The 15,255-nt window shown below is 39.3% G+C and overlaps 1 protein-coding gene across 11 annotated transcripts in view; it reads left to right on the forward strand.

The window, feature by feature from the left end:
• Positions 1–15,255, forward strand: part of LOC137632617 (polyamine-transporting ATPase 13A3-like) — a 236,480-nt gene that overhangs the window by 220,396 nt on the left and 829 nt on the right. For all 11 annotated transcript variants that reach the window (XM_068364671.1, XM_068364669.1, XM_068364673.1 and 8 more), the window contains 5 exons: positions 2,467–2,561; positions 3,375–3,503; positions 10,495–10,649; positions 12,842–13,023; positions 14,374–15,255. The exon at positions 14,374–15,255 is cut by the window's right edge. In XM_068364671.1, coding sequence (XP_068220772.1) covers positions 2,467–2,561; positions 3,375–3,503; positions 10,495–10,649; positions 12,842–13,023; positions 14,374–14,532 — 720 coding nt within the window. In that variant the 3' untranslated portion in view covers positions 14,533–15,255. The remainder of the gene's footprint in view (positions 1–2,466; positions 2,562–3,374; positions 3,504–10,494; positions 10,650–12,841; positions 13,024–14,373) is intronic.

Here is a 15,255-nt window from a genome sequence, read left to right on the forward strand (position 1 = left end):
TCCTTCTTTATTCACCTTCATGGACAGGGATTAGCAGCCAATACGATATCAACCTGCAAATCAGCCTTGACTAGACCAATCCTATACGCTTTCCAAATTGATCTGTCCAACGACATCTTCAACAAACTACCGAAAGCATGTGCTCGCCCACGCCCAGCACCCCCACCGAAACCGATCTCCTGGTCACTAGACAAGGTACTCCATTTCGCCTCCAACTTGGACAATGATTCATGCCCTCTCAAGGATCTGACTCAGAAAGTTATATTTTTATTTGCTCTCGCTTCGGGAGCTCGAGTCAGCGAAATAGTGGCATTATCAAGAGAAGAAGGACACATCCTGTTTACCGATACAGGAGAAGTTACCCTCTCCCCTGATCCGACGTTTCTCGCTAAAAATGAATTACCCACCAAAAGATGGGGCCCTTGGAGAATATGCCCCCTGAAGGAGGATGCCTCTGTATGTCCAGTAGAGAGCCTCAAGGTCTATCTTCGCAGAACTTCAAACTTTGGTGGAGGCCAACTCTTCAAAGGAGAAACATCGGGCAGCAACCTGTCACTGAAACAATTAAGAGCGAAAATCACCTACTTCATTCGCAGAGCGGATCCGAACAGTACACCCGCTGGTCATGATCCTAGAAAAGTGGCATCATCTCTGAATTTCTTTCAGAGCATGGACTTTGAAAGCCTTAAAAACTTCACGGGCTGGAAGTCCTCGCGAGTTTTCTTTAAACATTATGCGAAACAAGTGCACGAAGTCAAACATTTTGTGGTAGCCGCAGGTAGTGTTATGAAACCTGCACCTAACTCTGCGTAGAACAGTGAGTTACTTGGGACTCTAACTCTTCGGGTGCCTATGTTGACCCTCGAGCGATTCATAGTGATGTCGAAAAACACTTAGTGCTTTTATAACTGTTCTTATCCCAGGTGAAATGTCATAGTGTCACACAAGTGCCGCATGCCCTGAGCATGATGTGTTTTTAATCAAAGACTTGCGTTCCTCGAGAACGAGTACCTACTAATAATCTTGAAATTCCTTTTCAGATTCAAGAGCAAGCCTTTATTTCTATGTACATTATAATTACTGTAAATGAACTTTACTTATTGCTGTAAATTAATCAATTTCTGCATTTGTGAAATAAAATTTCTATTTTATTACTTGTGCGTCTCAATCAGCTCCTACTTACTATGAAATACATACCTATCATAGTTTTATTTATTCCTCCTTTCTTTATGGTTATGAAGAAATTAAGATGTTTAATCTTAAATTATATTCACTCTGATTAAGTAAGGTTCCTACACGAATACTTACTTTTGATACCCGAGAGATGAACTCAATACACAGTGCCCAACCACCACTGGTCTAATTCAGAATGTTCCTATACAAATACCAAACATTCAGCTTCATCTCTAAGTTCTTCAAGTTCTTCTATCAGGATGAATAGCCCTTCAATACCACTTTGACGTCGGCATAGCCCATGGGAACTTCACTGCCAAGGGGGGCAGGATACTTCTTCCCTATGGTTCTTTATTAAAGATTACTATGCTGTTTTGTCAATGCCTTGGCACTTAATACTAGGGGAAAATCTACCACGATACATTGATTCTCTGGTACTCTTCCATCAGGACGCCATGGCTTGAGCCCAAAAAACGGATTTTGAGCGAAGCGAAAAATCTATTTTTGGGTGAGATAGCCATGGCGTCCTGATGGACCCTCCCTACTACTTCGTCCAGTTTTGTTCCCACCCTGTGCTACTGTATCATGGTGATGGGCAGCAACTGGCTTCAGGATGAAGACGGGCGTGACGTCATTTGAGCAATGGCGTCCGTTTGTTTACGTCTCGAGTATCAGTAGTAGCCACGAGTGAGATTGGCTGTGGAGCGGCTCCCAGCTATTCTCAGCCCTTACACACCGAAGCATTAACTCTGTTCGGGGTGAAGATAGCTATGTGGCGCGTTCAGACATGCGTCCCCTGTTGAATTACGATGTCTTAAAGGGAAACCTTTGAGATACTCGCTCCAGAAGTTAGAATTCTGTGATAACCTGTGGTTAAATTCTCTGGGAATATCTTAGTAGTCTTATACCCAAGGAAGCTACCAAAAAGGAACCTTCCATCAGGACGCCATGGCTATCTCACCCAAAAATAGATTTTTCGCTTCGCTCAAAATCCGTTATATATATATATATATATATATATATATATATATATATATATATATATATATATGTCTATATATCTATATATATATCTATATATATATATATATATATATATATATATATATATATATATATATATATATATATATATATCTATGTATGTTTTATGCTCTCTGAAACTGAAAGATATTTTTCAGGAAATCTCTTTTGAGAATGTTTGTAATACATGTAGTTCTACATGTATTGCCATTTTTATTGTAAATTAATAAATTTCTCAAACAGATTGTATTACCTTTATTCCTGTTTTAGGCATACTCCAACCTGACGGACCCTCAATTTCTATACATAGATCTTTTCATCTTGACTGTATTGGCTGTCTTCATGGGTTACACTGGTGCTACAAGGTAATTATCTAATGACATTTTGTTACTAAGCTTAAATATTTCATTTTATGATATGGTTTCCTTGTGAGTGAATGAAAATGAAAGTTTGTTACATTTAGGGAATAGTTCTTTGGCTAATTTTGTGTGAAAATAACTCAACACAACTATATCTTGGTTCCTGATAAGACAGCCTTTGCTCCTATCTCCTCAGAGTATATTAGTTTCACATTGTTTCATGCATCTGCATTAGGATTCATATGATGTACTTTGATACAGAAATTCTCCTGTAGTGTTCAAAAGTTGCACCTCTTAACCTTTGGTGTTTTTATGCTTTATCAGTGATGTGTATGTTGTGGATGATTTTGTTCAAAGTGAGTTTGACACTTACTGGAGTCTTATTATTTTGTAAATTATTGCTGGAAGTTTCTTTCATTCCTCCTATTGTGATGCTTCACTCTGTTTTAATTGGGTGGTACTTGGTTTGTATCTATATATTTCCAGTTACATGTATAATATGCTCTAGCACTATTGCCTTCCTGAGTCACTTAGGAAATGTTATGCATGTTATTGTTATTATTTTTATTAGGTCACCCGGATGAAATTTGTCAACAATTGGATAATTTCATCCTGGTGACCTTTTATTATTATTATTTTTTTATTATTATTATTATTATTATTATTATTATTATTATGTAAGCCACAACTCCAGCTGGAAAAGCAGGATGCTATAAGCCCAAGGGCTACAACAGGGGAAAAAAGCCCAGTGAGGAAAGGAAATAAATAAGTATGATTAAAAGCATATATTTTTTACCCTTTTTTTTATGAAATTTCCAGCAAGCTTGTGCCAGAAAAACCACTTGGAAATCTTCTAGGGGCTGTAAATCTATTTTCCGTTGGATCACAGATCGTACTCGTTATCGTTGCCCAAGTTGCTGCATACTTCTATCTCTTACATCAATCTTGGTAAGTTTCAGATTTTTATGTTTTTATTTCTTGCTGGCCTCATGGCATCATTTTGGCTGTGTTATGAATGATAATTACTTGGTAATGTTAAGCATCTTATTAAAGGTCTTTTTTACTCAACTGGAATTCTTGGCCCACAGTCAGTGTATATATAACTTTTTTTTTTTTTTTTTTGAGGGGCTTATTCAGATTTCATGAATCTGATAAAGCTGTTATTTTTCAATATTAATCTTACCCGATGATCATGTAGCGGTCAACTCTGTTGCCCGACAGAAATCTACGGTCGGGATACGCCAGCGATCGCTATACAGGTGGGGGTGTACACAACAGCGCCATCTGTGAGTAGGTACTCAAGTACTTCTTGTCAACAAGAACTCAATTTTTCCTCTGTCGTGCCTCCGGCAAGACCTACTAATACGCTGTCCCTAACTGGATTTGTTTTCACAACTTTTTGGTGAAGTACACTATTCCAGTTTTGAGCTTTCGCTATGCAGGGGTTTTATCTTCATTTCAAAACTTGAACTCGTTTTGGATAGATTTTATTATGGTGACGAAGAGAGTATGGATTCTCTTTCACTTTTAAATGGCCGACCCTTCCCTTAGACGGAAGTGTTGGTGTCGAAGAGAGTATAGACTCTCTTTCACTTTTTATGACCCACCCTTCCCTTAGACGGAAGTGTGTTTAGGTAATTTTGCTTAACAAAGCAAAGTTATAGATTTATTTTATATCTCTCTGCCATTTATAGGCCTCTTCGATTAACTTTCCATTTATTATAAACTTATAAAAATTAATTTTTATGTTTGTTTATATGCGACCTTTCCTAATAGTAGGCGGTCCTTACTTGGAACCGAAGTTAATTAACATTGAGCCCGTCATATCGTTTTTCCTGTTAAGAATTTATGCTATTTTAATTTTAATGTTTTTGAAAGAATTTCTTTGATAGTCTCGTACTGTTTTCAAAGTTGAACTAACGTTTTGTTTAGTCTCCGCAGTTGTTGACGTTCTGAACGTTCAACTTGCGCTCTATCGTTACGATAGAGAGAGAGTATTTCACGGTTTCACGTTGCAGTAAGAGTAAACCGATTCTAGCGTTTCGTTCATTCTTTCTTAGCTTAAATGGTTTTAATTCTAATAAAGGAACTTTTTATTTGGGAAACCTTTCAGTTTTTTTTTCCTTTAACAAATAATATGTTTTAACGATATATATAATTGGGCTCATCTCTCAGGTTCTAAGTCGAGAGAGAGAGAGAGAGAGAGATAGAGACGGAGGGAGAGAGAGGAGGATAAACGTTTCGTTCAAGCGGGTAACGTTGTTCTCGTTTTATGCTCTTCTCCCTAGTCGCTATAGGGGAAGAAGGTAAAACGTTTCTAGAGTTTTATTCTTGTTCCCAGGCTTTATGCGGTGAGAGATTTTAAACGTAGTTTATTTGATCTAGTGTTTAGTCTCTTTTCCAGCCACTGAATTCTTTATCTTTCATTATGTTTTTCTGTTACATTGTAATACTGTTTTCGCAATTACTACCTTTTAATGAAGGATAGGATTGCGTGTTTCAGGTACAAACCACTTAAAGTTTCGAGTTCAGTGAAATAAGTGCAAACAGAAAATCAAAAGTGATAAAGTGATATGCGCAAAGTGTTACAGTGTTGCGTTCGAGGGTTCGTCTGTTCGTGCCAGTTGTTCACCTAGTCCGATACCTCTTACAAGCTCCCAAGCCCAGGGGAGAAGTAATGTCGAAGGACTTATGGGTTCCACAAGCCTTGATCGACGAACAGACGTTTCCCTCCGTGGTTTCGGGTGTATCTACACACGTTGCCGACGTGATCACCCCACCCACACAAAGACGAGAGAGCCCATTTATTCCTCGTCTGCGGAAGAGGTTTCTCGCAGAAACCATGGACCAAATCTTGCAGCTTTTAAGTGCAAGTCGGTCCCTTCCGCGCAAGTCCAACGGCCTAGGTGTAGCCACTGGGTCAGTTCGGACTCGCTGCAGTACGACAACTGCACACCTCCCAAGAGAGGCAAGGTGGTACCGCAACAGGCAGTAACTCCGTCTGTTGCCGCACCAGCTGTTTTAGACCCTCAGTCACAACGGACAGTAGCTCGTTTGTTGTTGTCTTTCATAGACCCTAGTGGTCCATGCTGCAGACTATACAGTCTCAGCTTGCTCCTTCATGCAGGAGTATCGTGCTGGAAGGTTGACAATGCACCTGTTAACCTACAACCCGCCGAGGTTGTGCGCTCAGCAGATACTGCGGCTGCCTGCTCCCACCCTCCACCTGTGAGAGCTCCACCACCGATGCGCAGTCCACCCTGCCAGACGCATGTTCTTGCTGCACCATCTGCTAACATGCGTGAGCTACCGCATCAGCAGTGGGAAGGTTCTGTAGAGCTGCCGGGTTCCAGCACTATGCGGCATTCTCCGCAGCCCATGCAGCATGCTCTGCATACCTTACAGCATGCTCCGCATACCATGCAGCATCAGCCGCATACCTTACAGCATGCTCCGCATACCATACCGCATGCTCCTCAACCCACCGCAGCCCCTCCCACGCACCAGCACTCTGCTTTTGTTGTTGCCAGCTCCCACACTCCGACTGCGGAGAAGGTTGACGATGCACCCGTGGGCCTACACCTCCCACGGTTGTGCGCCCGGCATGGCTTCCTGCTCTCACACTCTTGTGAGAGCTCCTCCACCCATGCACAGTCAACACTGCCAGATGTATGACTCCCACACACAGAGCACTCCGTTGCCGTGCGTGAGCTACCACAAGCTGCCGTGTTTTGACACGGTGTGTCAGCCTCCGCAACACACTGTGGTTACCACCACTCGCCAGCAGCAAACTAGTCAGTCAGGAGTTGAGGCTTCCCCACACAACTTTGGTTGTTGCCAACTCACAAACTGTCATACAGTTACATGACGTTGCCTTCTGGTCTGCTACTTATACACCAGTGCTGTATGTCCTCACGCTCCTGTTGTGGTTGACAGTTCAGTTTTTGACAGTTCACAGACTGTCAAGCAGTTTCATAACGTTGCCTTCTGGTCTGCTGCTTTTGCACCAGTGAAACCCTCACTGAGAGAACCTAGCTTTTCTCGGATATGGTTCCTGTAGATGAGAAAGTGCTGTTCTCCCTCCTTCTGATATTCCCTTGAGGACTCTGTCATTTGGAGAGGAGCCTTAAGCTGCTTAGCCTCCTATGGACTTTTATTTAAGCATAACATGCTTCCAGGGAGGGTAAATGGTTCCGCTTCAGTTGCTAACCCCGTCTGTTGCCACACCTGCTCCCATAGACCTTGGGCTTTGTTGCAAGACATGCAGTCCAAGCTTAGTCCTTGATAGAGGATTTTTTACGGAGAAGACCCTTCTTGCCAACGACCTTCCTACCGGTTGGTTGTACGCCCTGTTGACGCTGAGGTATCCTACTCACGTCCGCCAGTTGAGATGGTTCCTCCACCGGTGCGACCCAGTGTGGGTTGCCAGTCGCACGTTGATGTTATGCTACTCTCGGAGGTGGTTGTGGACGTTCAGTGTGTCACTGGGAAGACGTTCAACAACCAGCAGAGGTGACTTGTTGTGACGCAGTGCGGCAACCTCAGCAACCCGATAAGGGGTTGTCTGTACTACCCAGACAGTCTAGACAGTTTCGGGTTGTCGCTGTACTTCCTCGCTTCCCCATGGTTGACAGTTCACAGACTGTGCAGCAGTACCATGATCTTGTGTCCGGCTCCGTCACGCATCCACCAGTGCGACCGGATTCAGCGAGTCAGACGTTGCCCACTCCGTTGCCGTTTCCTCATCAGTTTCGGATGAGGAACCCTCTGATGAGGACATGGCTGAACAAGAAGATCAATCCCCAGCCCTGCTATCCATCCAGAAGATGCTGAAGAAGGAATACGGCCCTGTCAGGCTGTGGATGAGTCTGGTTAGGACACTGTCATCCGTGGTGCATTGGGTGTCACTTGGAAGACTACACCTCCGTCCTCTTCGGTTTCATCTAGCTCTTCACTGGAAAAGGACAAGACGCTAGAAGCGGTCTCGATCCCGGTTTCCGGAAGATAAGTCTGGTCTAACCTGAGGAAAGGACTTTATCAACCTTTTATAGGGTCTTCCCCTGACTGTTCAGACTCCCAACCACGTTCTCTTCTCAGACGCATCGGACGTAGGCTGGGGTGCGACCTTAGGCGGTAGGGAATGCTCGGGATTATGGAACTCGCGTCAAAGGACAATGCATTTTAACTGCAAGAAGCTTCTGGCAGTAAGTCTGACCTGGGAAAGCTTCAGGTCTCTCCTTCAAGACAAAGTAATGGAGGTCAACACGGACAACTCCCTGCTTTGATGTTCATCTCCTAGCAAGGAGGGACCTACTCTCTGACATGGTGCGAGTTCGCTAGTGACCTCCTCTCCTGTTCAACAGGTCTAGACTTTTCACTAGTAACAAATTTCTTCCAAGGCAACTTGAATGTCTTAGCAGTTTGTCTCAGTAGGAAGGGACAATAATTCCAACATATTGGACCCTCCACAGAGATGTATGCAAGAGACTTTGGGTCACCTGGGGCCATCCAACCATAGATCTCTTCGCAACCTCGATGTCCAAGAGGCTCTCAACAGACCCAGCAGTGGTTCTTTTAGATGCCTTTCTACTAGATTAGTCTCATCTAGATCTATATGCATTCCCTCCGTTCTAGTTTGTCAACAAGGTACTGCAGAAGTTCGCCTCTCACGTTGGGACAAAGTTGACACTAGTTGCTTCCCTCTGGCCCGCGAGAGAATAACTTACCGAGGTACTTCGATGGCTAGTAGACGTTCCCAGAACTCTTCCCCTAAGGGTGGACCTGCTACGTCTGCCACGCGTAAGAAGGTACTCCAAGGCCTCCACGCTCTTCGTCTCACTGCCTTCAGAGTATCGAAAGACTCTCGAGAACTAGAGGTTTTTCGAAGGAAGCAACCAGAGCGATTGTTAGAGCAAGGAGAACATCCACCCTTAGAGTCTACCAATCGAAGTGGGGAATCTTCCTAAACTGGTGCAAGTCAGTATCCGTATCCTCGACCAGTACCTCTGTAACTCAAATAGCTGACTTCCTCTTATATCTGAGAAAAGAGCGATCTCTTTCAGCTCCCACTTTCAAGGGTTACAGAAGCATGTTGGCATCAGTCTTCCGTCACAGAGGCTTAGATCTTTTTAACAATAAAGACCTCCTTAAGTCTTTTGAGACCACGAAGGAGCGTCGTTTGGTTACACCTGGTTGGAATTTAGACGTGGTTCTAAGATTCCTTATGTTAGACAGGTTCGAACCACTTCAATCAGCCTCCCTGAAAGATCTCACCTTTAAGACTCTTTTCCTGATATGCTTTACCAGCTAAAAGAGTCGGATTTTCATCCGAAACGGCTACATGTTCTACATCTTGGTTTTCTAGCCAAACACGAGCTGCCTTCTCGGCCTTGACCAATATCGTTCGTTATTCCAAACTTGTCGATATGGTTGGAAATGAACTAGAAAGAGTATTATGTCCTGTAGAGCTCTTAAGTTCTATTTTAAAAACCTTTATGAGGCCCGTCTGAAGCTTTATGGTGTTCAGTTAAGAATTCATCTTTGCCTATGTCAGAGAATTCTTTATCATATTATTTTTAGACTGTTAATACGAGAAGCTCATTCCCTTCTGAATGAGGAAGACCAAGCTTGGCTGAAGGTAAGGACACACGAAGTTAGAGCTATCACAACTTCCGTGACCTTTTAATAAAATAGATCTCTGCAAAATATTTTCGACGCAACCTTTTGGAAAGCTAATCAGTGTTCGCGTCTTTTATCTTAAGAATGTCCAGTCTCTTTACGAGAACTGCTACACTCTGGGACCATTCGTAGCAACGAGTGCAGTAGTGGTGGGGGCTCCACCACTACAATTCCCTAATTCCAGAACCTTTTTAATCTTTCTCTTGAAATATTTCTGGGTTGTCCGGAAGTCTAAGAAGCCTTCCGCATCCTGGTTGATTTGGCGGGTGGTCAAATTCTTTCTTGAGAAGCGCCTAGATTAGAGGTTGTGATGAGGTCCTTTAGTATGGGTTGCAGCCCTTAATACTTCAGCACCTAGGAGTCGCTCAGCATCCTAAGAGGATCGCTAGGCTCAGTAAGGAAGACGTACTTAAAAAGGCAGAGTAATGGTTCAAGTCGACTTCCTTACCAGGTACTTATTTATTTTGTTTGTTATTTTGAATAACGGCTAAAATAAGATACGGGATACTTAGCTTCTTTGTTAACATGTATGCTGGTCTCCACCCACCACCCTGGGTGTGAATCAGCTATATGATCATCGGGTAAGATTAATATTGAAAAATGTTATTTTCATTAGTAAAATAAATTTTTGAATATACTTACCCGATGATCATGAATTTAATGACCCGCCCTTCCTCCCCATAGAGAACCAGTGGACCGAGGAGAAAATTGAGTTCTTGTTGACAAGAAGTACTTGAGTACCTACTCACAGATGGCGCTGTTGTGTACACCCCCACCTGTATAGCGATCGCTGGCGTATCCCGACCGTAGATTTCTGTCGGGCAACAGAGTTGACAGCTACATGATCATCGGGTAAGTATATTCAAAAATTTATTTTACTAATGAAAATAACATATTACAAATATTGGTATAATTTTTTAAGGAGCACAATTTGCCCCCATTAAAACAGTTATTTTGGGTTTAATTCAAACTCCTACTTTCTTGGTTTTTTATTAATTACTTTCATTGAAAAACTATTTTAAGGAAATTTATGCTCCAAAGATTGTTTATTGGAAATATTCTTTGCATTGTTATATTTTGTATATGTATTATTTCATCAATGCTTCAAACCCAGGCAAGGATATTGGAATATAATGTGCTTATAACTAATTATTTGGATAATAGAGTGCTGTTCTTAATGTTGAGGAACAATATTAATCTAATTAGTTTTTCTATTACAATGGTTAAAGGCACATAATGGAACTTTTCTTTTTATTGTTAGGTTTGTGCCAAATACACCCACACCAGAGGGAGAACAAGACAATACTAAAAGCTGGGAAACTGCAGCCATTTTCTACACATCAGTTTTTCAGTACCTGACATTGTGCATTGTTTTTTCCCCTGGACACCCCTTCCGCAAACCTATCTATACTAATGGTACAGTATTTATTGTTTACCAAAGCTTTTGCCATATTGAACCCTATGATAGTTATAGTGAATTGTGAGATTTTCTTCTATCAATCTTTTTGCATACAAGAAAATTAAGATAAGGGAGACTTAGACTTGCTCAAGTTGATTAATTTATACCTTTTACTTAGCTCACATTTTGCATTTAGAAACTGTAGCTAGTGCCTTGAAGGCTTTGTATATTTCATGCTGAGAGAAGAACTGTTATTATTTCTTTCCAGTACTGTATTTTAGAGGTCAAGTCTTGAGTATCCATTTTATAGTCATTACTATACTGTAGTTGTTTTATCTATCTACTGTAGACAAAGTAGTTCCATTCTTCACCCAGAAGTGATTTCCATCTTTCATTATTGAGGTAACTGTCTTTTTCATTATGCAATGTTCATGTTGCTTATCATTTATTCATTTTTTATTTATGTAAATTGTAGAGTAATTCCTAAAACACAGGGATTTTTTTTATTTTTTTTTATTTATATGAAACTCCTCTGATGTTCATATATCTTTTTCTCCACAAGTTTAATTTATCGACATTTACCCCTAAAATTTAGAAAAATTTCCCATATTCTTTCTTTTCAAAAGACGTATGCCTCTAGTAAAGTAATGAGACACCCATACATATACCAAGGCACTTCCCCCAATTTTGAGGGGTAGCCGACAACAAGTAAAGTAAAGTAATGAGACACACTAGCAGTTAATGGCAAGAAGTGAAGGGCTAGAGCTTCTTTGTTATATCAGTCTGTCATCGGTTTGATGTACACCTTTACCAGTTTGTGATAGGTTTTAATTTATTAGCAATTACTGCACAAGGATAGGACTGCCATTTGAAATACCACTGTGAGGAGTTCAATGGCTTCACTGTTCCTCACAGGGAAAGTATGTTTAAAGTTTGAGTGCTAATGGAATTTGCTTTAAGATCAAGGGAAATCCAGAGAAGACTAGGCTAGTTGTTTATAGCTTTTCTTCTAATTGTTTTGGTAGTTGTTATGCAGTTTGGTTTTCCTTTTCATAAAAAAAAGGTATGATGTAATAATATATCAGTCATATTCTACTTAACAACATTTGTAACAACTACGGTAATTGTGTACTTATGTAAGAAAATTGTAATGCCAACAAAACAGATATTATCTAAAATAGTTGTTTATAACAAAACTTACTGGTTTTCGTTCGGTTGTTTGATTTCGAAAGAGGATCTTACATGATACACAACATACATGATTAGATAATTTTTTATGGGTAAAAATTTGGGGTCTCACAATATACGATATTACTTTAAGTTACTTTATTTATTAATATTTAGGTTCTAAAATTACTATTTAAAAAAAATGATAATTAAGTATTAAAAAATATAAAAAACTTATCTGCCCTTAGAGAGCCTAAGAAAGAGGAGTACGCGATATAGATTTATATGCGGTAAATTTGTAAATATGCAATGAACTGAGGAGTGATAGGTGGACAGCGATATTGTGAGGGATTACTACATGCAAAATTTAAATTGTGTAATTGGCTACAGTGTCATCAATTATCTCCCTGACTGAGACTAGTGCTTTTACCTTATTTTGTTGGCTTAGCCTAATAAATTTAAGGTAAAAATTAATTTGTCAACATCGATGAATACTCACTGATGGCAGAGAAAGGCAAAAGATTAGTGTTTCAGTGTATGATACTCAAGTAGTGGCCGAATACAGTTTGTTTGAAAAATAAAAACTAGTTTCTGCATTCAAGGTAATATCTGTGCAAACAAATAGGAGACATACAGTAAATGTATAAGGTTGAAACGTAAATATACATTAAGACAAACTATAACCTGAAAGTAAAGTACATCTGAAGTCAGGTCACTACTGAAATACTTTACTGTAATCTGAATTGCATATCTTGTTACTAGTGCATGGCAAGAATAGAAAAAAAAAATTCTATTCCTTGTTTTCATCTTAAGGTCATTAAGCTAGTAATGCTTAATTAATAACATTTTACTTTTCAATGCTAAGTATAGAAATAACAGAATTTCGTTTTCTAAATTGAAATTGAACAAAGTATTATGTTCATAACTTATGTATTTTGATCATTTTTGTCTGTGAAATTGCTTACCTTTAAGAATATGAAATGTGCCAAAAATTATTCCTTCTTCAGATTAGAAATTGATATATTTCTTCCTTTTATTACAGTTTGGCTGACCATATCATTACTCTCCCTCACTGTGATCAGTTTATTGATGCTCATGAGTCCCTGGCCTTGGTTAATGGACTTTATGCAAATTAAGAGTGATCCAGATGATCCTCTAATAATGTTCAGAATAACTTTGCTCCTCATTGTATGCATACACTTTGTTTTATCGCTGTCTGTTGAGGTAAGTAATGGAATTGATGTTAAAAAGTTATTTGAAGGATTACTGGCTACTGAAAATCTTAATTAGTTTTGATTTTAAATTTTTGATGAAAATCTTAGTTGCTTATTAAATTGACACGCGTACTATGTGTCCACAATCTTGAAGGGTAGTCCTGAAAAACAGATATACTATATTGTCAGTTCTCAATATTCAAGTGGTTTTTAAATTTTGGTGCCCTTGAGTCAATTGGCTCAGCACCACCCTCCAACTGACCACTGCTTACAAGCGGTCGACTAACGCCATGGATAAATCAACACATTGTTCACTTGCTATCCTATAATTTATAATTACCTTACAATGAATCCTCAATACAGTATACTTACATTCTATTAAATTTCTTATTTCTGATCTAGATGTTAATCCCAGGCACCGTCGTACAAATACTGCAGTTCGTAGTGCCTGTTGCATAAGCTTTTTCATAATTCTGACCATCCTTTACATTCAGATCTTCCCGGACAGTACCGTCCTGTTCTTAATACTTGGTAGTTGAGTCGGTAGAACTTCAAAAGGTCAAGCTGGCAGCAAATGTGCTTATGTTGAATAGGCTGACAAGTCTTTTTATAGTCTATATATTAAAGATTTTTTAATGTTACGTTTTTTTTAGATATTTTAATTGTGTATTTCTGATATTGTTTATTTCCTTATTTCCTTTCCTCACAGGGCTATCTTTCCCTATTGGAGCCCTTGGGCTTATAGCAATTTGCTTTTCTAACTACGGTCTTAGCTTAGTAACGATGATGATGAGGATTATTATTATTTAACCTATCAACTTTTAGAGAGCTGAAGCTGTGAATGCACAAAAAAAAAAAATTATTTCAACTTATTAAAAGAGCTTTATGCTGCTGAAAGATATAGGAATTCACTAGTGTTAGAAAAGCCAAGTGACATGATGGTAGTAAAGTGGTGGTGAACAAAAAAACAGATGGTCAAGTTAAATTTTGTGATAAAGATGGTAATTCCTAGTAGGCATATCATTCACCCTTGGTTAAGGGCTTGGCCTTGGATAGATTTTTTATGGTACCACTTGCAGGTAGAATATTAGCAAGTATACTGTAGAGAATATGGTCATGTATCAATTTTTTCAGCTTATCTATCTTAAGGCATAAACATTATTACTTATTTCATGGGTGAAATGTTGTAGGTGAGTAGCACTCTTTAGTGCATATTAACCGAATTTTTACAGTTTACATATTCTATATTCTAGCTATTGGACATGAGGATAAATAGAAAGAAAGCTTTTCAATATAGTAATGAACCCATTGTCTAGGTTTTAGACACTTCAAAATTTTTATTGAGAATTTTTTATTTTAGCACTTCCTGGCGAGCAGCCGTTTCCTGAAGAAGTTCTTCCAATGGGTAACATGTAAGAGGGTCCCCAAAAACAAATACAAGCATGTTCTTCAAGATATGGAGGAAGATTGTAGTTGGCCTCCAATTGGGACAGTCATACATGGAACTCACGAGGCATGAGTTCCAATTTCTGAGATGGTTTTACAGGTAAATACATTGCTTAGATATGAACATTTAGCTCATTGATGTGGTTTTCACAAGATCTATAGATATATTGTCAATGTACAAGGTACTTGGGGCCAGTCGTGGAATCCATGTTTTTCTTTTTATGTAAAAGTTTATATTAAACAACTGTCTGCTCTAAGAATGGTAATTCCGATTAGGCTTCAGATTTTTAATCAACAGTTAATTTTCTGTCTCCTGTAATTTTACTACTCCTTACTCAGTTTATTTTTCAGTACAGTATCTTATGAATAGAACTATAAACAGTATATGAGCTTGCAGGGCAAAGCGAGCACAATTTTTAGTTTTAATATATATATAAATATGTTACCTATTACGTATATGGTGTTACTTTTCCAAAGAATAACATCTGGTCGAACGAATATTAGTCAACTGTATATAAAAACATTTGATAGAATAAGTAATTCACTTTAAGAGAGAGTTATTGTAGAGAGCAACCCAAGCCCATTCTTTTCAACATTATATAGAAAATCTAAACTGGTTGTGAATGCTGTGAAAATTTGATTACACATTTGTCATATTATAAGAATGGTTATGGTCTAACCATGATTTATGTTAACCAAGAATTTGGTTCTTTGCACTCAGCATAAAAGATGATAAAAGTTTATCAGTTTACTAGGAATTCTACAGATTACGGTGATATGCTTGTCCTGTACTTTT

Source organism: Palaemon carinicauda, chromosome 41 (assembly GCF_036898095.1).
Source record: "Palaemon carinicauda isolate YSFRI2023 chromosome 41, ASM3689809v2, whole genome shotgun sequence".
NCBI lineage: Eukaryota > Metazoa > Arthropoda > Malacostraca > Decapoda > Palaemonidae > Palaemon > Palaemon carinicauda.